Consider the following 18792-nt stretch of genomic DNA (forward strand, 5'->3'; position numbering starts at 1 on the left):
ATTGAGATGGATAGTAGATCTACCAGTGTGGATCAAATCAAGGAAAATGGTTTTAGGGGATTTTGAAACTGGGAAACTGTACAGGCCCATGTTTGAGTATATTTTTTAATGGGACAGTGGTGACAAAGTTCAAGGGGGACCTTGACACTGTCACAAGAACTGTCTGTGTTCCCACAACATTTGCCAAGGTTCCCGCAGAGACAGACAACTGCTGGTCTTTGAAGGGATATGGGGGAATCTCGAAACAGTGAAATAGTCAAACAGCATGGGAGTAATCATATAGGGTGCACAAAGGGAATAGAAGTCATCCAGCGGTCAGAGGGTGCCTTGTCACAGACACAAGATATGCACCTACAAGCACCTGCAACGTAATAAAATAGTCTACAAAGAAACACATATTAATCAATTTGGGTTGGGAGGGTGTAACTTGTCTGAGTTTTGAACATTTCATATTCATGAAGGGACCAATGCTCAAAGTAACAATTACATTCAGGAAAAGGTTCAGACAACTTTTGCTCTACCAAGAAAGACTTATCCTACTTGTTAGAAATAAGACTTAATACCAAACTAAACAATGGGGGGGTCAATTCCCCTTCACACTTAAGCTTAGCACAATTCTTAACATACCCTAAGTCAAGTGACTAACAAGAACACAATCCAGCAAAGTAATGAAAGTGGAATTTTTCCATCGACGTTGAAGAGGAACAATTCATTTCGCTTCAAAGATCAATGGCAGAGCGCAAGCAAGAGTGGGAGGACATCTTATCACACAGTGTGTCACAGGCCGTGATTACTCCTGCTGTGGAGACTTACAGTCATGTTCATCCTACAATGAAGTTGCTCATTAGAGCTTGACCCAACACTGTTTGATCCTCTGCCACATTGGTTCTGACATGCAGTAATGTGATCACTGCAGGTGGTTCCCATGACGTGTGCTGTGTGAACACTCAAAGTTTTAATTAAAACCCAATGTGCTCTGGATTTCAGGTTTCACTCTTCTTTTGAAATTCACTATATACAGCATGCAAACCATACATAGTGTGAAAGCCTTGGTGGGCGTTGAACCTTTTATACACACTGTCACATACTGAAAGAGGTGATGGACATGTTTCAATGCCATGTTTGAAGTGCTATGCAGGAATGAGTAATATCAGGAGTGTTATGCCGATAAAAGGCATTATGATTTTATTAAACAGATTTACACTTCACCAAAAAAAGTCTTTGATTAGTAAATGTAACTTTTAATATGTACATTGTAGCATACAAAGGGGGTTAAAGGAAGTGGTGTACTGAGTTGCATTTTAAGGTAGGTTTATAAGCTGTACATAACACACACACAATGGAACTGTCCGTGGTTCTAAATTAGAACTTCCGATGATTCTGAATTGGAGCTCCCCATGGTCCTGAACAATTCACCTGTCCTTGGTTCTGAATAGGAGCTGTCTGTGGTTCTTAATTATGAAACTGTCTGGGATTTTGACCAATGGAGCTGTCCATGGTTCTGAAAGGGAGCTACTCATGGACCTGGATGGGAGCTGTCCACTGTTATGAACAATGGAGTTGTCCATGATTCTGGCTTATAGAACTGTCCGTGGTTCTAAATGAATTGGAGTACTCCGAGGTTCGGAACAGGCAGCAACCATCGTTTCTGCCGAGTGAAGCCATTGCGGAAAATGTCTTAATACTTGCATTCTCTCTACTGACCAACAGGGGCTGACTCCTCCGATTGCAAATAGAAGTCCGATTCTATGGAAGTCTATAAAATGATCCTATACTTCTCACATGATTTATTACCTCAGTAAACATTTTAAACATGAGTTTATGGTCTCAATCGTTTCAGTTTCAAGTCTTCTTCAATACAGCATGATGTTCGTTTTGTAAACTATACATAGCAGACTATGCTTTAGTACAAGTTTACTTTGATTGACAGGTCGGGCGCTACCAGAGACATATACTGTATGCCATCTCCTCCGCATTCCGAAAATAACCTCCGTCCATTTGTTGCAAAAGCAATCTTATAGAACTGCCAAACATGTCTTTTTTATGTCTTTATTTGTGAATATGAGGTGCACTACTGCTGTAAAACCCATCACGTGTGAAGGGTAAAACAGACCCCCCCCCCCCCCCAAAAAAACTCAAGAATGCATGAATAAAATCCAGTTTGTCTTCGTATCTGTGGTCGTGATGTCTGACCGACGGGAGGTCATATTTACTAACTTGTCTAATTTAATTTACCACTACATCACTGCGTCACAACCAATGGGATGCCTCAGAGCAAACTCAAAATGTCATCGAGATGACGTTGTTGCTGGCGTAGGGCTGCAGTTTGATGGCTCCTACTAAATGAAGCAGTAGGAATGGACGAGCAAGACACACTGCTGGTCAGACAGTGCGCACTGCTGACCTCCGGACACATTATCTGTTCATTAGGAGTTCTTATCACATTTTAGCTTCAGAGTATTTCTGCCTGTTTGTTGTTTTTTCTTTCCTTTTGCGTGTTGGGTGACCCTTGTTACTGTATTATTTATTGTAGGACACGAGTGGTAAGTTTTACGAAAATTATTGCTTCTGTGTTTGTGCCTTTTAAACAATTGTTTTGTGGTCCAAAATAGACATTAAATGTTCTTGTGCAAAGGCTTGAACACTTTTTTTCAAGACACAAGCTGAACTTGCTCTGAACTATCGATCTTGAAACTAAATATTACCCTATTTGTATCCTGTTTTTCCTCAAACCCTCTTTTTAATGAGAGAAAGGAGATATCCAAGTGTTATGGAGACTATTTCGCTCAATTTGAATGTAAATTACCATCTTTGGTTATTGGGAGAGCAGTGTGAAGACTGATTACTTCTTATTTTGAGATCCACTTAATTCTCAGCCCGTTTATATCACTTGATTTTAGATTAATGCGTTTGAGGACTGTTAAAATAAAAATAGTTCGTGGACACTGAGATATTGTAAGGATGTGAAACCAAATGGCATAAAGTGAACATGTTTCTTCCCGCTCCCTCTTCCCCTGTGTCTAGAGGACGCAGCATGCTCTCGTCCCTGAAGACTCTGCTGCTGCTCTCGGTCCTGTGCACGCCGACCTCCAGTCTATGCCTGCGCTTCTACCGCAACAACCTCATGTGCGACGACCAGATGGCAGACGGGGTCCGGAGCGACGTGGACGGCTGGGGGTCCCTCCTGCAGTCCGCGGAGTATCTCTCCTCCTCCTCCTCTTCCTCCTCCACTTCTTCTTCTGCCGAATCCAGCCGGGAAAAAAGGACTTCAAGTCCCGCAAACTACCGCTACGTGAGCCGGACGAAGCTCAGAGGGCAGATGCTCCGCAACAGCAGCAAAGGGGACCGCAGGAGCAGACTGACCCTGTCCCTTGACGTGCCGACCAACATCATGAACGTCCTCTTTGATGTCGCTAAGGCCAAAAACCTGCGAGCCAAGGCGGCTGAGAACGCGCGCCTGCTGGCTCATATCGGACGGAGAAAGTGAACATGCAGAACTTATTGAACAGCCATGACCAGTGTTGGCCTCCTCGTTACTCAAATGTAATGAATGACATCCTATTCACTTTTACATTGGTATTGATTTGTTTCTCCAGGGGGAGATTATTTTTATTTCCACTCACACATTACAGGTAAAATAAGCATTTCAAATATATTTGAGTTGCTCTCATGTTAAAGGTGCTTCGAAAGTCTTCTTTATTTATTTTTAACACTGGGGAAACATTCTGGACAATTAATAATGTGAGCTAATGAAACTCTGTGACTATAAGTTGGATGATGATATCTGAATTTGTGTTTATGTTTTTGCACAATTTAGGATTAAACTAAGAAATTATACAATATTTGTCTGCAAACATATAGTACAACTGTAAAATGTAGTTCTTTATGCTTAATTGTACTATTTTAAGTTGCATTTAGAGTCTACAGTTTTGGTAGAAACCATTTTTGTGGTGGGAATAATATATTTCGTATCACTCATGCTGGAGCAACAAATTAAATATTTTCAATCAAGAAATAAGGTCAAGAACAATAAGGAGTTATTTTACTTGAATCAAGAGAGCATTTCCGGCAAGAAAACATGAAACATGATTTGCATTAACAGGTGAAATTGTCTCACCCTTTGGCATATTCCTTTCAAATCTGAAAAGAAGGTTTTAAAGCTCATGGACTTTTAGATTTTCACTGTCAAGATGAACATGCAGCAAAGCAGGACAGCTCTCAGTAAAGACAAGCCCTTAGAATTTCACATTTTAATTGTTGGACTAAACAAGAATATCAAAGCTGCTTAATTGATTTAAGAGGTTTGCTGTTCAGAGGTTCACATGGGAGCCTATAATGATTCCAGATTCTAGTGGGAAACATTGGCAGTGGCAACAACATCACACTGACTCAAATACTGTACAAACCAACTGCAAGAACCAGAAATACGTGAAAATGCAAGTGCATGAGAATATATGTGTTCATCAGATGTCTGTTATTTTTATACTCAAAATAAAGGATTATTTTTCCGCAAATAAAGCAGATGTAACTAATGACAGCATTGGCTTCATCATTTTGAACAATGGGATCCATACAATATTCCTATACATTAGAATTCCTTTAATTAGAGTGAGTGATACACCACCAGTGTTATTGACCAAGCTTATCATTTATATGATGTGTGTGTGTGTGTGTGTATATATGTATGTATGTATATATATATATATATATATATATATATATATATATATATATATATATATATATATATATATATATATATATATAGTTGTAATTGAACATTACAGAACAGAAAAGTCCATGTTATTTGTTTGTGAGGATTAAAATATCCTATACGACTTAAATATCTCAAATATAAACACCAACAACTGTCAGTCGATGAGAAGTTTGTTTATTACTGCCTCTAGACCTCTGCTCATGTAGTTCCTCTGTCTGTCGACATCTTGTGGCCATTTGACCTAAAAACACATCAGGTTGTGAGTCAGCTCTGCAGATGTGCATCCTACAGGTCACTGCTGATCTGGTGAATACATTTAAGTGTATGTTATGTATTCATAATAACATGTCAATACTGTCCTCCTCAAAAGTGGGCAACAGCTCTGGGACGCCAAACAATCAGGGGTCCGAATGCTCCAAGTTCTGTTAGATTACTTGCACATTTGTTTGGAAACACAACAATCAAACATAAATTGAAATGAACAATAAAAGTCATGCATTTCGTTAATTTTTACACGGTGCTTATTCCCCCATCACTGCAAACAAAACAAAACAAAGTCAACTTGGGACAGGTATGTATTGCAGCATAGCAGTGCAGAGTGTTTAAACATTTATCAATGAACCTGCCATAGTCCAATGAGCTCTGCACCTGGTTGGTATTTATTATGCAACAAGACCCATACATAACGCACAGAGAATGGACATTCAGTGGGAAAGAAAAACTCAAGTATGTTTTTGCTAAATCCTGATCAAATATTTCCTGATTCATTTAATGTTGGTTTGCTTTTCACGTCATTTCATTTGAGCAACATAGCGGATCGTGTTTGTACTGCATTATGTTTCTTGGTTTCTTGTCAGCAGCGCCCCCTGCTGGACGTGGCGCGGAACGGTTTTGACGTTTGTTCCGTTGACGTGGACGTTCTAACCGGAAGTGAGTTTTCATTTTGGCTACGTGGAAGTGGCTTCTCTTATGATCAAGGCTGAGTGCAGCAGTTGTCCTCAATCGTCTGCTTCCCACCGACATAATGATTAAAAAGTTCGACAAGAAGGACGAGGAGTCTGGTGAGATTGGATATTTATGATTTTAAAACATTGACAGCTTTGAAAAAATGGAAATAATGTCTGGAATGACAAGCTATTGGACGCATTGGAAGCTAGTTAGCTGACTAGCTAAAGTTTCGTTAATACGGGTTCGTTAATCGTGGCTTGCAGGCTAACTTATATTTATTTAACCGGTTATGCAGGTCAAATGTAACCCGTTTTACAGTTGCATTGGAATATGTTACCGGTCGTGTTTAATGTCACGATAATATCAGCTAACACCTTGCTCAAGCAAAGCTCAGCGTTAGCATCGCAAGCTAGCCAGCTGGATGTTGTGATGTTCGTTTTGCTCGATATAAGACGAGTCCTATCCGAACAGGAGCTCAAAGTACAGATGGATGAATCGTTCTGCAGTGGTGGTTTGCTTTAGATTAGATCTGCCTTCAAGTTTAGCCTTTGAACATCGTTCAGTAAAGTAACACAAGGGTTTAAGCGTTAACTGCACAGACGTCTGACTCTCCTGTTTTGACATTTAGGAAGCGGGTCGAACCCTTTCCAACATCTGGAGAAGAGTGCTGTGTTGCAGGAGGTAAAGTCTGCACTTGATATATTGTTTTAAAACACGCTCTGCACATGTAGAAAACAGCAAGTAGCAGCAAAAGAAACGATGTCCTAACCACTGACATGATGTGTTCCTTCTTCTTCACAGGCGCGCATCTTCAATGAGACCCCTATCAACCCAAGACGATGCCTCCACATTCTCACCAAGATCATCTACCTCCTCAACCAGGTACAAAACATGTGAAGTAGCTTTGTAATGGCATGATTGTGTCTATCCACCAATCTTAAGTCCCCCTCACTCACGTGTCTTTGTTTATATAGGGAGAGCATTTTGGGACCACAGAGGCCACGGAGGCCTTCTTTGCGATGACCAGGCTTTTTCAGTCCAATGATGTAAGTTAATGAGTTGGATACTTAATGTTTTTAAGGTTTAGATTTCATTTTAGCTCAAGTCTCATATCATCAGTATGTCTAATCAAATATAACTACAGTAAATGTATACTCTTTCTTTTTCACTCAGCAAACCCTGAGAAGGATGTGTTACCTGACCATCAAAGAGATGGCCAACATCTCTGAGGATGTTATTATTGTCACTAGCAGGTTTGTACCATGACGTTAAATTGCTTTGACTATCACCTCTATGCAAAGACTAAAACTAACTAAAGGTGTCTATTCTTGGTTGAGCGGAACCACCTCAGGAACAGTTTGCCAACAGTAGTTTATTTGTTGTAATGCAGACTATCCAGTATATACAACATTAAGATGTCTCTCATAGGTGTTATGCAATTTCACTGTTTTCTTTTTTAAAGTGGAGAACAACTCTTTATAAATGTGGTTTTATAACCGTCTTTAACTCCTTATGTGTTATTTTACAGCTTGACCAAAGACATGACCGGGAAGGAGGATGTTTACCGAGGACCTGCTATCAGAGCCCTCTGCAGGATTACAGATGTGAGTGCCCCTTCACCTTATTTTCTTCCTTGTCCTGTCTCCCCATCTCTTCCTTCACCATGTCATCTCATGCAAGAAAGACAATATCCTGAGTGTATTATTTCATTATAATTATTTGTTTGTTATGTTGTCCTTGTCTTTTCCACAGACAACAATGCTGCAGGCCATTGAGAGATACATGAAACAGGCTATTGTTGACAAGGTGCCAAGTGTCTCCAGCTCAGCCCTTGTCTCCTCACTGGTAAAAACATTTTACAGTTTCATATTTTACTTACTAAGCTAAAAGTATGTGTTATTGTATATCGAAAAAAAGTCATTCACAAGCCACAGTATAGTATTTTTTTTTTTTTTTAAAGGAATCATGTAATATGTTGAAAAATTCCATACAAAAGTAATATTATAGTATTTCCAAAACATAAAAATTCCATGAAAGAGTGACGTAAAGTAAACTTTCTTACTGCATCTGGATTACCGATTTGTGCTCCTGTGTACTTGATATAAAGTTGTGTGATTGTTTATCATATCATTTTTGGTGGGTAACCCCTTGTCTTTGTGCGTGTTCAGCACATGGTGAAGATGAGCTACGATGTGGTGAAGCGTTGGGTGAATGAAGCCCAAGAGGCGGCTTCCAGTGACAACATCATGGTCCAGGTGGGCAATATAAATATGCACAAGGACATGTGAATTCATGGTGTTTTGAATCATCTATTGTGATTGTGTAGAGGAAAACAAAATATGTCCGTTCGTTCAGATTATACTGAAGTGTTTACAACTTTTAGGACTTAAATTTCATTGCTGTTTCTTGTGTGTGTCCTGTATTCCAGTACCACGCCCTGGGCCTGTTGTATCACCTCAGGAAGAACGACCGTCTTGCGGTCACCAAGATGCTCAACAAGTTCACCAAGTCTGGTCTCAAGTCTCCCTTTGCCTACTGCATGCTCATCAGGATCGCCAGCAAACTGCTGGACGAGACGGAGGGAGGGTGAGTAGACCTTCCGATGCTTGAGTAGAACCACGCAAGGACATCTGTGTACTTGCATTGTAGAGCCGATTACCCACTAATGAATTATCGGTTGTCGTCCAAGTGTCGCTTAACACAGGGACGTTGATACGTGAAAACTGCATTGATTGGTGTGTTTTTTTTTTTTTTTTTTTACATAGTAGTTTCCTGTCTTTATGTTTTCAGTCACGACAGCCCCTTATTTGACTTCATTGAGAGCTGCCTGAGGAACAAGAACGAGATGGTGGTGTATGAGGCGGCCTCTGCCATTGTCCATATGCCCAACTGTACGGCTCGGGAGCTGGCCCCTGCTGTGTCTGGTCAGTAGATTATGCTCTCCTCATTACATATTTGTTTTCATTTCTAACTGTGTAGTTGACTGAGAATAGAAGGATGTGTTGGTGAGTCTCATTGTGAATGTATTCGTCTTCCTGCAGTGCTGCAGCTCTTCTGCAGCTCTCCGAAAGCAGCCTTGAGATACGCTGCAGTCAGGACCCTCAACAAGGTACAGCTTCACTCTCCATCCCTCCTTCACATGTTTTATTTTTTTTTAAATGAATAAATAAATCACTTTAATTAGTATTATTTTTTTTTCTTCGAAATTGCACACGTATGAAGGCAGTATAAACGTGGTTATAGGTCCTTTTTTACTTCTCATGTAGATGCATAAAACATGACTGAAAGTGCTTTGCACTACTTTATTATTCATCTGTCTTGACAAAACTCTGTTAGATAAAAACAGACTGTTACACTGAATGAACTACTCTGACATTTTACTTTGTGTCCACTAGGTGGCCATGAAGCATCCATCAGCCGTGACTGCGTGCAACTTGGACCTGGAAAACCTGATCACCGACTCCAACCGCAGCATCGCCACACTGGCCATCACCACTCTGCTCAAGACCGGCAGTGAGAGCAGCGTGGACCGACTCATGAAACAGATCTCCTCGTTTGTCTCCGAGATCTCTGATGAGTTCAAGGTCAGACACTGAACCAGGCAGCACTAAACGTTGAGAGTGTTCTTGTCCTGCGTCTGTATGTTGTTTTGGCTTTGCAACGAAATACTTGTTGAAAGGTTGAATGTGTCATGATGAGGTGTTGTTTTTTTATCACTCGGGATTCCAGATTCTTTGACCTCAAAATATTAATTTCCAATACGAGATTCACTGGTCAAATCCCTTTTTTAATCCATTTATTTTTGTTCTATTTCCAGTGTCCTAAATCTGTCGCTGATGCTTGTTTATTCCAGGTGGTGGTGGTGCAGGCCATCAGCGCTCTGTGCCAGAAATATCCCAGGAAGCACAGCGTCATGATGAACTTCTTGTCCAACATGCTCAGAGATGACGTAAGTTGATCATTAACAGACCACTGACCTTCACACTTTGGTCTTCGGAGCCTCTTTTATCAGTGCTCTATCCTTATCCATAAAGACACATGCTGTAAACACAGTTGGCCTTTTGGGAGCTTTCTTGCTTTTTTCAGTATTCAAAAGACTTAAATCTGGTTTATAAGTGCTGACATGTTAGAAGAAGGAAACACATTTGACGAACGTGTTTTTATAACAACAGATGATAAAGTGTTGAGTCACACAGTTTATAGTCCGACAAAAATAGTTTTTAGCAAAATATAAATAAGACTCAAATCTGAAAATATGTCCACTGTGTGGACTAGAAAGGTTCAGTCCACAGCTTGTGTGTGTGGGTGAAGCCTATATGTAGCGTGTTTACTATTAGTCATGTAAGGCCTAAAGTGAATGTTGCAGTAGTGTTTGGGACTCTCAGTGAACACGTCTCCGCTCTCTGCAGGGCGGTTTCGAGTACAAGCGGGCCATCGTGGACTGCATCATCAGCATCATTGAGGAGAACCCAGAGAGCAAAGAGACGGGCTTGGCCCACTTGTGCGAGTTCATCGAGGACTGCGAGCACACGGTGCTCGCCACAAAGATCCTGCACCTACTGGGCAAGGAGGGCCCACGCACCCCGCAGCCCTCCAAGTACATCCGCTTCATCTTCAACCGAGTGGTGCTGGAGAGCGAGGCCGTTCGTGCAGGTGAGACGAAGCAGAGTTTAATTGTGACGACTCCAGCGGCTGATTTCTAATGTCCAAGGCAGCACATTTGTGGCATCTTGTTTATTGATATGCACATTATTTTCCTGGCATTTTATAACCAGTTGAAACGTTTGTTTCTTCTTCCACCCTCAGCCGCAGTCAGCGCTTTGGCTAAATTTGGAGCTCAGAACGACGATCTGCTGCCGAGCGTCCTTGTTCTCATGCAGAGGTACTCATTTACTTCCACTTGTTCTTGTGTGACTCTGTACCCTGACATTTCATCTTACAATATATAAAATACAAAGAAAACATTGGTCAAATTATTGCATGGTGATAGACTCCTTAAATGTGATATAGTCTGACTATTAAACACATTTTGTTTGTTCTCACAGGTGCATGATGGACAGTGATGATGAAGTGCGCGACAGAGCTACTTTCTACATGAACGTGCTACAGCAGAAGCAGAAGGCTCTGAATGCTGCCTATATCTTCAACGGTAAACTCTCTCTCTCACACACACACACACTCTAACTGTGTGTACGTGGTTCATAGTGGCTGCTGGTCAGAATGTACTAACCATGCGTACTAAGAAAGCAGCTCACAGTGCAACACTCAGCAGGTCTGAAATGTCAACGTCTCCTCCTTTGTGTGTTGCTCTCAGGTTTGTCTGTTTCTATCCCCGGACTGGAGAAGTCCCTCCACCAGTACACTTTGGAGCCCACAGAGAAACCTTTCGACATGAAGAGTGTCCCTCTGGCCACCACTTCTAACACAGAACACAAAACAGGTACGACTACATATCTATTAACTAATCTGTACAGGGTTTTGTACTCCACTGAGAAACTATTACAGGCAGACATCTGATTGTTAATGTGTTTTCCCCCCAGATATCACCCCTGTTTCCAGCAGCAAACTGCCAGATAAATTGACCCCATCACGCCAGGAAATTTATCAGGGTAAGATTGTGAACTATCTGTCCGGCATCAGATTCAAGATGATGCCCATAAACACTGATGCTCACCTCCATACTCGATACAACTGAATAAAATAATTACAGTCTTGTCCGTCCTCTGTCTTTGTTTTAATCGGTCTCTACGTTTCGTCCATTTTACAGAACAACTGGCAGCCATCCCAGAGTTCCAGGGTCTCGGGCCGCTCTTCAAGTCCTCTGAGCAGGTGCAGTTGACGGAAGCAGAGACGGAATACGTGGTGCGCTGCGTCAAACACACCTTCGCCACGCACATGGTGTTCCAGTTTGACTGCACAAACACCCTGAATGACCAGCTCCTGCAGAAGGTACTTTTCTGATATTCTATTTGGACTATTGATCAGTTGTTGCTGTCGACACAATATTTAGTAATGTATTTAGTAATGACATAGTTTCAGGATTTTAGACAGTAGGTGAACTAAAACATGCAAATGTGTGTATCAGGTCGTAGTGCAGATGGAGCCATCGGAGTCCTACGAGGTGATGAACTACATTCCCGCTACCAGCCTCCCCTACAGTCAGCCTGGCTCCTGCTACACTCTGGTCCGCCTGCCGGAAGACGAGCCCACCGCTGGTAGGAACACTGGGACGTTATTGGGCTAGTGGGAGCAGTGACGGATCGTCAAAGAAGCTCATACTATGACTTCTTTCTTACAAGTTACAAAATATTTTAAATAAATAGTGAAAAAGTATCAATTTATTATGAGGAGATTTAAGAAAATTGTGTTTAGGTGTGTCCTTTCTGTCCCCAGTGTCTTGTACGTTTAGTTGTACTATGAAGTACTTGGTCAAAGACTGCGACCCCAACACCGGAGAGCCTGACGATGACGGTTATGATGATGAATATGTGGTACGTAATCAAAGCACATGCACACACTTTCAAAACAACAATTCTGTGTATTTTCATCAATGTAAATTATCTTATTCATTTGTTTCTTTTTTCAACTGCTCTCCTCTTTGTCCGTCTTTCTTGTCGTCCTCTGCCCTGCTCTTCTTTAGCTGGAGGACCTGGAGGTGACGGTTGCAGACCACATCCAGAAGGTTTTGAAAGCGAACTTTGGAGCAGCGTGGGAGGAAGTAGGAGATGAATTTGAGAAGGAAGAGACTTTTGCCCTGGCGTCTGTACGAACTCTAGACGGTAAGTAATTCATGCACATATATTTAAAAAGTGAAAGGTTTATTTCTTCAAATAGATGCAACTTTATTTTTGTTGAATTTTTGCAAATAACTGCTTCTAGAGATTTACAAAACATGTTCAGCAGTCTGCAGTAACTGAGGCTGTGTGTTTCATGACTCATCTGTTCTCTTCTTGTACAGAGGCGGTGGGTAACATCATCAGCTTCTTGGGAATGCAGCCATGCGAGCGCTCCGACAAAGTCCCCGAAAACAAGAACTCGCATGTTCTCTTCCTCGCTGGTGGGTGTCGGCTGTCAGGATGGTTTTGGTCACTGTTTGGTCCTAAAAAAAAAGTTGCTTTATTAGATAAAGTTGTCTCTCATGCAACTCAGAGGTTTTTGGACATTGAATGCCAGAACTACAAGTAGCAGATTGAATTTAGATTTATGTGAATTTTAAAGATTATTATCTGAAGTTAAATTAACAATACTGCAATAAGGAGGATACTTAACCTCAGGCATTGCACACAAATCATTTAAAAACCTTTCCTTAAATTTACAAACACTTTCTATAAAACAATCTCAAGTTTATATAAAAATCCCTAAATTGACGTGCAGGTGAATCAAGGTTCTAACAGGTGTGATTCTCTCTCTCCCTCCCTCACCCCCCAGGTGTGTTCCGGGGCGGTCATGACGTGTTGGTTCGTGCTCGCCTGGCGCTGGCTGACGGCGTCACCATGCAGGTGACGGTCCGCAGTGGGGAGGAGACGGTCGTCGACGTGATCCTGGCGTCGGTGGGCTGAAGACTTTTATCTCTGCACTACAAACTCTCTTGAGACATCACTTCCTTCTTTCACACAGCTCTAAAAGTAAAATGTATAATGATATTGTGTTTTATTATGCTGATACCATCCAACCTGGACAACAACGTAACTGTTGTATTACTCCTAGAAAAGTGTTTCTTCATGCTGTTTGCTGGTCCTCATGTTTTCTTTGCTGGAAGAATATTCTTCTGTCAAATCTCCAATAAATTCTGACTGTCAAAGTACATAAAGTTTCACTCAAACACTTTTATTTTACAAAACTAGTTTTATTTAAAGAAAGGTTGATATTTAGGCTTTTCATTGACATCAAGAGAAATGTAGAAAATCATTCAGAAATAATTCACTCAGAATGCAGCTGTGCAGGACGGAAAATGGAGGGAATCAAAGCGATGTCTCAAAGATGTGTTCAATAATCGCACAACCCAACATAACTTTCAGTATCATGCTGAAAGATGATCCGTTAATTAACACTGTTGCCATCAGATTAGTCATTTGCATTCAGTACAATTTGTTTCTAGCTCACATTGGATGACTTCCATGGTATTAATTGACAATTCAGGAATTGATGCTGGTAATTAAATCAAACCGATGCATAAGCTACAGCGTCATCAGGAAAGGTCTCTGCATCACATGTGACCTTTTATCACTTTGAATAAATGCTGCAAAAGCTCCAAACAGCGTGTTAAGAGTCTGAATTAATTCACGAACTCGGGGCGTCGCATTTGGTAACCTCTCAGAAAGAGTGAATAAAATTGAAATATGCATTGAGGAAGCCGGTGGGATCTTCCAGCTGAGGATAGTGACTGATGTGTTCATCCAAAATGGTGATCGTCGACCTCTGGACCAGGTGCCTGCAGGAACAAGATAGATACTTTATTAATCCCCAAAGGGATACAGAACATTATAGGTTCACGTTAGTCTGGGGGACCTTTGTTGTATGTGAATTTTTTTGTTATCTCACGACTACAATGCCACCATTTATTTGTGGCGGATACAAACTAGAGGAAAACTACTTGTAAAACAAACTTGCATCATTATTTTCATTCCAACAATTAGTAGAAAACACAAAATTTCAACCAAATAGTTTACATTTCTGACTGATTCTATGTGACAGAGATAGGTACATGAGAGCTCTACGTTTCCACCATGGTCTAGTGGAAATTGTGTTGGCTCATAAGCCGAAACAAACTGGAACAGAGTCTTCACTGTGGTGTAGTGGACATCTGATTGCATTGTTGCATTTTAGGAGAAAAACCTAGTTTTGATAGATGAGCGAAAGACGGCTGAGCAGAGAAGTGTGTGCCTCTCGGGCCAAGGGTGCAGGTTCAACACTCAGTTGGGCGCTGAGGAAAAGACTCAGATGAAATTCCCAAATGAGCATAAAAGATATTTAGATAAATGTAACTGCAAGAAGGCAGGGTAGGATTTAAAAAAAGCCTAAAGTGAAATATTTTTTTACGATAGCGTTTCTGTAATTGAAACATAAACCTAAATAATTTATAAAAAGAAAGATATTTTAAGCTATACCGAGACTTTAAATGAAGTGCACTGCCCGTTGATAAGCTCAAATCACAGAAAGAACAGAAGAAAAAAAGAGATCAGATCATCTGAAAAGATACACTTTCCCTGCAAATTGTGCCCATTGAAATTCAGCGAGTGATCTGAATGCAGATCTGCCAGGAGATGAGAGTACCTCCGATGATCTGAGTGGGGTTAAAGAATAAGGAGGCGGGGGCACTCACTGGTAAAGACGGATGAACTGAGGATGAGGGTTGACGGGGTCCAGAGGTCCGTAGATCATGTGCACTGGAAGACAAAGAGGGGCATGAGGGTCATAGAGGGAAAGAAGGAACACGGAGAAATGAATGATACAAAAGGGAGAGCGGATCGTTCTGAAAATTGAAGATAAGTAACATATTTGGAAATTTATGTCTACTCTGGACTCTTGGTGCAGATATAATTTGATCTGAGCATTTATATACTGCAGGATGACATTATTTTCTTAACCAGCCTCCACATTTACTCACAGACACAATGATTCAGAACCGGCACAGAGACTGACCCTGGCTAATGTCTTTTGGCTGCATCTGACATGAGGTCTGTGTCAGGCGCGCGCACACACACGCACACACACACACACACACACACACACACACACACACACACACACACACACACACACACACACACACACACACACACACACACACACACACACACACACACACACACACACACACACCTTGTCCCCGACTTAACCCTCCTACACAGATGGACGAGAAAGCTTCTCCTTGCAGGCTAAGCAGCTTAGAATCAGCGGCTCTCTGGCTGAGGCCGCTGGGTTAATACACCTTCAGGGAGTGTTCACAAAAGAGAAAACACCCTCTGGTTCATCAACACACAACGTCATGACGACACTGGGAACTCACGTGGGATGATGGTGGAAGTGAGGGTGCCCACCCATCGATCTCTGTGTTTTGATCTCTGGTTGATGAACTGCAGAATACTGAGAGAGACGAAGAAGACAACACGAGTGAACAAAGATGAAGAGCAACAAAGATAATTAAGGCCATTTGAATACATAGCGCGCACACACACACACACACACACACACACACACACACCTGTCCATCACTAAGTTGCCATCGTTGTAGCGTAAACCTGTCCACATGTCCCAGAACTCAGCGTCTGTGGGCTGCGTGTACGGACCGAACACGTCTCCAATCCTAAAACAATATCAAACAAATATATTCATGCACTTGAATACTTGTACAAACATATATTTCAATCTCCCAATTTGAAACAAAACTCTGGCTCTCTTACCCTTTTTGGAAAAGCTTATAGTTGGTGAGACGCGTCAGAACTGGAGCCAGAAAACTAGAGTCCTTCAGAAGCTTTTGATGGCAAAACAAAGAGGTTTCGGTGAGAACTTTGACAGCCAATCAACCAAATTTAACTTTTTAAAATATAACATTACACAATCCCACATGAGCTGAAGAGTAGGATGAAGAAAACAACGATGACTCACCGTCTGCAGCAAACGTGGGTAATGTGTTTCTGGGAATAATCCTGTTGGAAATAAAAGAGTCAGCACCGACCTGCCATGTACAACATGACCCAAAGACAACGGACGGCACTGTACCTCCATTGGAGAGACATAGGCTGTTGATGATCATGTGACCTGTGCGGTTTTGGTCACTTCTGTTAGGGAGAAACAGAAAAAACAACAGAAAGGAGGAGTGGTTAGCTATTTATACTCAGTTTTTTTTCACATATACATGAATGTAGTGACACACACACACCTGTAGAGCAACTCCAGGGCCACAGTGTCTCCATAGTCATGGGACATCAGATTCACTCGCTGGTTGCTCAGACCCAAGTGAGCCACCAGGGCCTCGACCACACTGGCCTGCTCGAAGATGGAGTATGTGTGGGGTCGCTGGGAAGGTCAGGCACAGGAGAAGAAAAAAAGGAGTTAGGGGTAAGAGCCCGAGGAGTAACAGAGCATCATGCAGGAAGTATAAGAACATTAATACATATAAAACAAAGACATTTAAACTGGCACAAAATGTACTCACTGGCTTGTCACTGAAGCCAAAACCCAGGAAGTCAAGTGCAATGACTCGATGGAAGCGCTGAGTGAGTGGCTCCCAGATCTGCATGGACAAAAAAATCAAAACGTAGTCACATGAAGACGTCTTATTTTATTTTTTTAATGGTGCTTAAGTGTGTTTACTAGCTACTGAGCGTATGCAGCGGGTACCTTGTTCCAGTCGAAGCTGGAGGTAGGGAAGCCATGGAGCAGAATGATGACATCAGAGCTTCCCAAAGCACCGTAGGAATCTGGTTTGAGGAGAAAAGAGAAACGCATGTACGAAAAGCTCATGTGTGGCTTTATTGAGGAAATTGTACTTTCTTGATTCCTGTTGTTCTTAGTTTGTCCTCTTATGGTTGAATGTAAGTCACAAAACAAGCAATTAGATGATGTCACGGTCGCCTCTTACAGGATAAGTGAAATTGAAAAAATTATGTACTATTGTCATTGGGTGTAATTGTGCAGTACTAATGTGCACGGAGGAAACTTAAACTCGTACCCCTGTAGAAGATTTCCCTGCCTCTGAAGTGAAACACCTCCCCGGCATTGTGCCACTTCTGCAGGGAAGGTGACAGCTGAGGCGGAGGGATGTGCAGGTAGACGGCCACCAGAGGGATGCAGATCAAGCCCACATGGACCCACCACTCTCTCATCTTGAGCTCAGCGGTGGGGTCTCATTCCTGCCTCTGGGAGATGGAGCCACGAGCAACCCACACAAGACAGTATAGCATAAGTAAGTATTTGGGAGGGACGCTGCCTCCAAACATGCATTGTTGACAGTGATGCATTAATATACAGCATGCTAATCTCATGTGCATGGCTGAGATCACGGTCACCCAATTAAGGAGCCAAAGCTACAGAAAGTCATCTTAAAAACTGAGCGATTTAAGAATAAAATAGGATAAACGAGAGCCAATCACAGCTGCAATGCTCCACCACGCGGGTTCGACTGCAGGTTATGTGTGTTTTGGGAGGCGGACACTGTAGAAGACTGCAGGACTTACAGAAATGATGCGACTTTGTGGTTAGTAGACCTTCGCCCAGTGTTTCGGGTCCATTACTGCAGAGGCATTATGCAGAGCGGAAAGGACCGAGAAGGAAGCGCACGGACGTATCACTCTGTTGCAACTTCCGGGTTCCTCACCCGTTTATCAAAATGTAAGCCGCGATAAAGACGTCGAGTTACAATAATGCTGCCAGGTGAGAAATACTAGCGGCGTACCTTGTTGAGGTCGTTTTAAATCCGTCAAGAAACCAAGACTGAGTGACGCACCTCAACAATACACGATCTTTGTTTAATTTAAAGACGCTAAAAGATCCACTGCCCCCTGCTGGTGCGGCTGTGAAACGACATGTAGTGTTGACGTTCCCGAAATTATGAATCGATTAGAAAGGTTACTGGCATTTGTTCGACATAATACACTATGAATCTTTTCGACAAAACATATGATGATTTTTTTGTACTTTTTTTTTAACACTGTACTATGAATCTTTTTTTTTGTACATAACATACAATTACCTTTGTTATGATGTTTTACAACACCCAATACTTTGCTACTTAATGCTACCTACATCAATGATTGTCATTATGAAAGCTGAGGCTACACAAATTCCAATGGTAGCCTAAGAAGAGAAAGAATAAACTTCAGTTATTCCCATGAACCCGTAATTTTGGAGTTGATTCCAGCCTTCTGTATTTGCATGGCATGGAGGTGCATTTGCATTCTTCTTCCAGCGTCACACTCCCATGTGAAGACACACTCTATGCCTCCATCTGGTGGATGGATCGAGGTACTGCACTCATCTAATGGGTTGTGGATTTCTTTGAATGGGAATGTATAGAGTCTGACATAATAGAGACTGTTATTGTTTTCTAAACAAAGCCCACAAAGTTGTATTTGAATGGAATCAATCCTCTACATATAGTGGCATGCACATACAATTCAATTAGT

The 18792-nt window shown here is 41.7% G+C and overlaps 3 protein-coding genes across 3 annotated transcripts; 2 read left to right on the plus strand and 1 right to left on the minus strand.

The window, feature by feature from the left end:
* Positions 1–3034: 3034 nt before the first annotated feature.
* ucn3l (urocortin 3, like) lies at positions 3035–3487 on the plus strand (the record flags this gene model as incomplete). Its single annotated transcript, XM_079235898.1, has 1 exon — positions 3035–3487. The coding sequence occupies one exon, from the start codon at positions 3035–3037 to the stop codon at positions 3485–3487; it is 453 nt and encodes a 150-aa protein (XP_079092024.1).
* Positions 3488–5668: 2181 nt separating this feature from the next.
* On the plus strand, positions 5669–13464 carry copg2 (COPI coat complex subunit gamma 2). Its single transcript, XM_079236413.1, has 24 exons — positions 5669–5778; positions 6294–6346; positions 6467–6547; positions 6640–6711; positions 6839–6918; positions 7194–7269; positions 7418–7510; positions 7834–7920; positions 8094–8251; positions 8456–8589; positions 8707–8774; positions 9061–9249; positions 9519–9614; positions 10075–10318; positions 10472–10547; positions 10711–10814; positions 10980–11105; positions 11206–11274; positions 11433–11614; positions 11751–11880; positions 12059–12156; positions 12306–12444; positions 12624–12722; positions 13094–13464. Exons 1-24 carry the CDS (start codon positions 5742–5744, stop codon positions 13222–13224), a joined length of 2622 nt encoding a protein of 873 aa, XP_079092539.1. The 5' UTR covers positions 5669–5741; the 3' UTR covers positions 13225–13464.
* Positions 13465–13498: 34 nt separating this feature from the next.
* Positions 13499–17493, minus strand: mest (mesoderm specific transcript; the record flags this gene model as incomplete). Its single annotated transcript, XM_079235741.1, has 11 exons — positions 13499–14096; positions 14988–15051; positions 15675–15751; positions 15870–15971; positions 16069–16139; positions 16274–16314; positions 16388–16446; positions 16548–16684; positions 16824–16901; positions 17009–17088; positions 17340–17493. 11 exons carry the CDS (start codon positions 17491–17493, stop codon positions 13979–13981), a joined length of 981 nt encoding a protein of 326 aa, XP_079091867.1. The 3' UTR covers positions 13499–13978.
* Between the last annotated feature and the right edge of the window lie 1299 nt (positions 17494–18792).

The sequence above is a fragment of the Taurulus bubalis genome (genome assembly GCF_910589615.1).
Source record: "Taurulus bubalis genome assembly, chromosome: 20".
In the NCBI taxonomy this organism is placed as follows: domain Eukaryota; kingdom Metazoa; phylum Chordata; class Actinopteri; order Perciformes; family Cottidae; genus Taurulus; species Taurulus bubalis.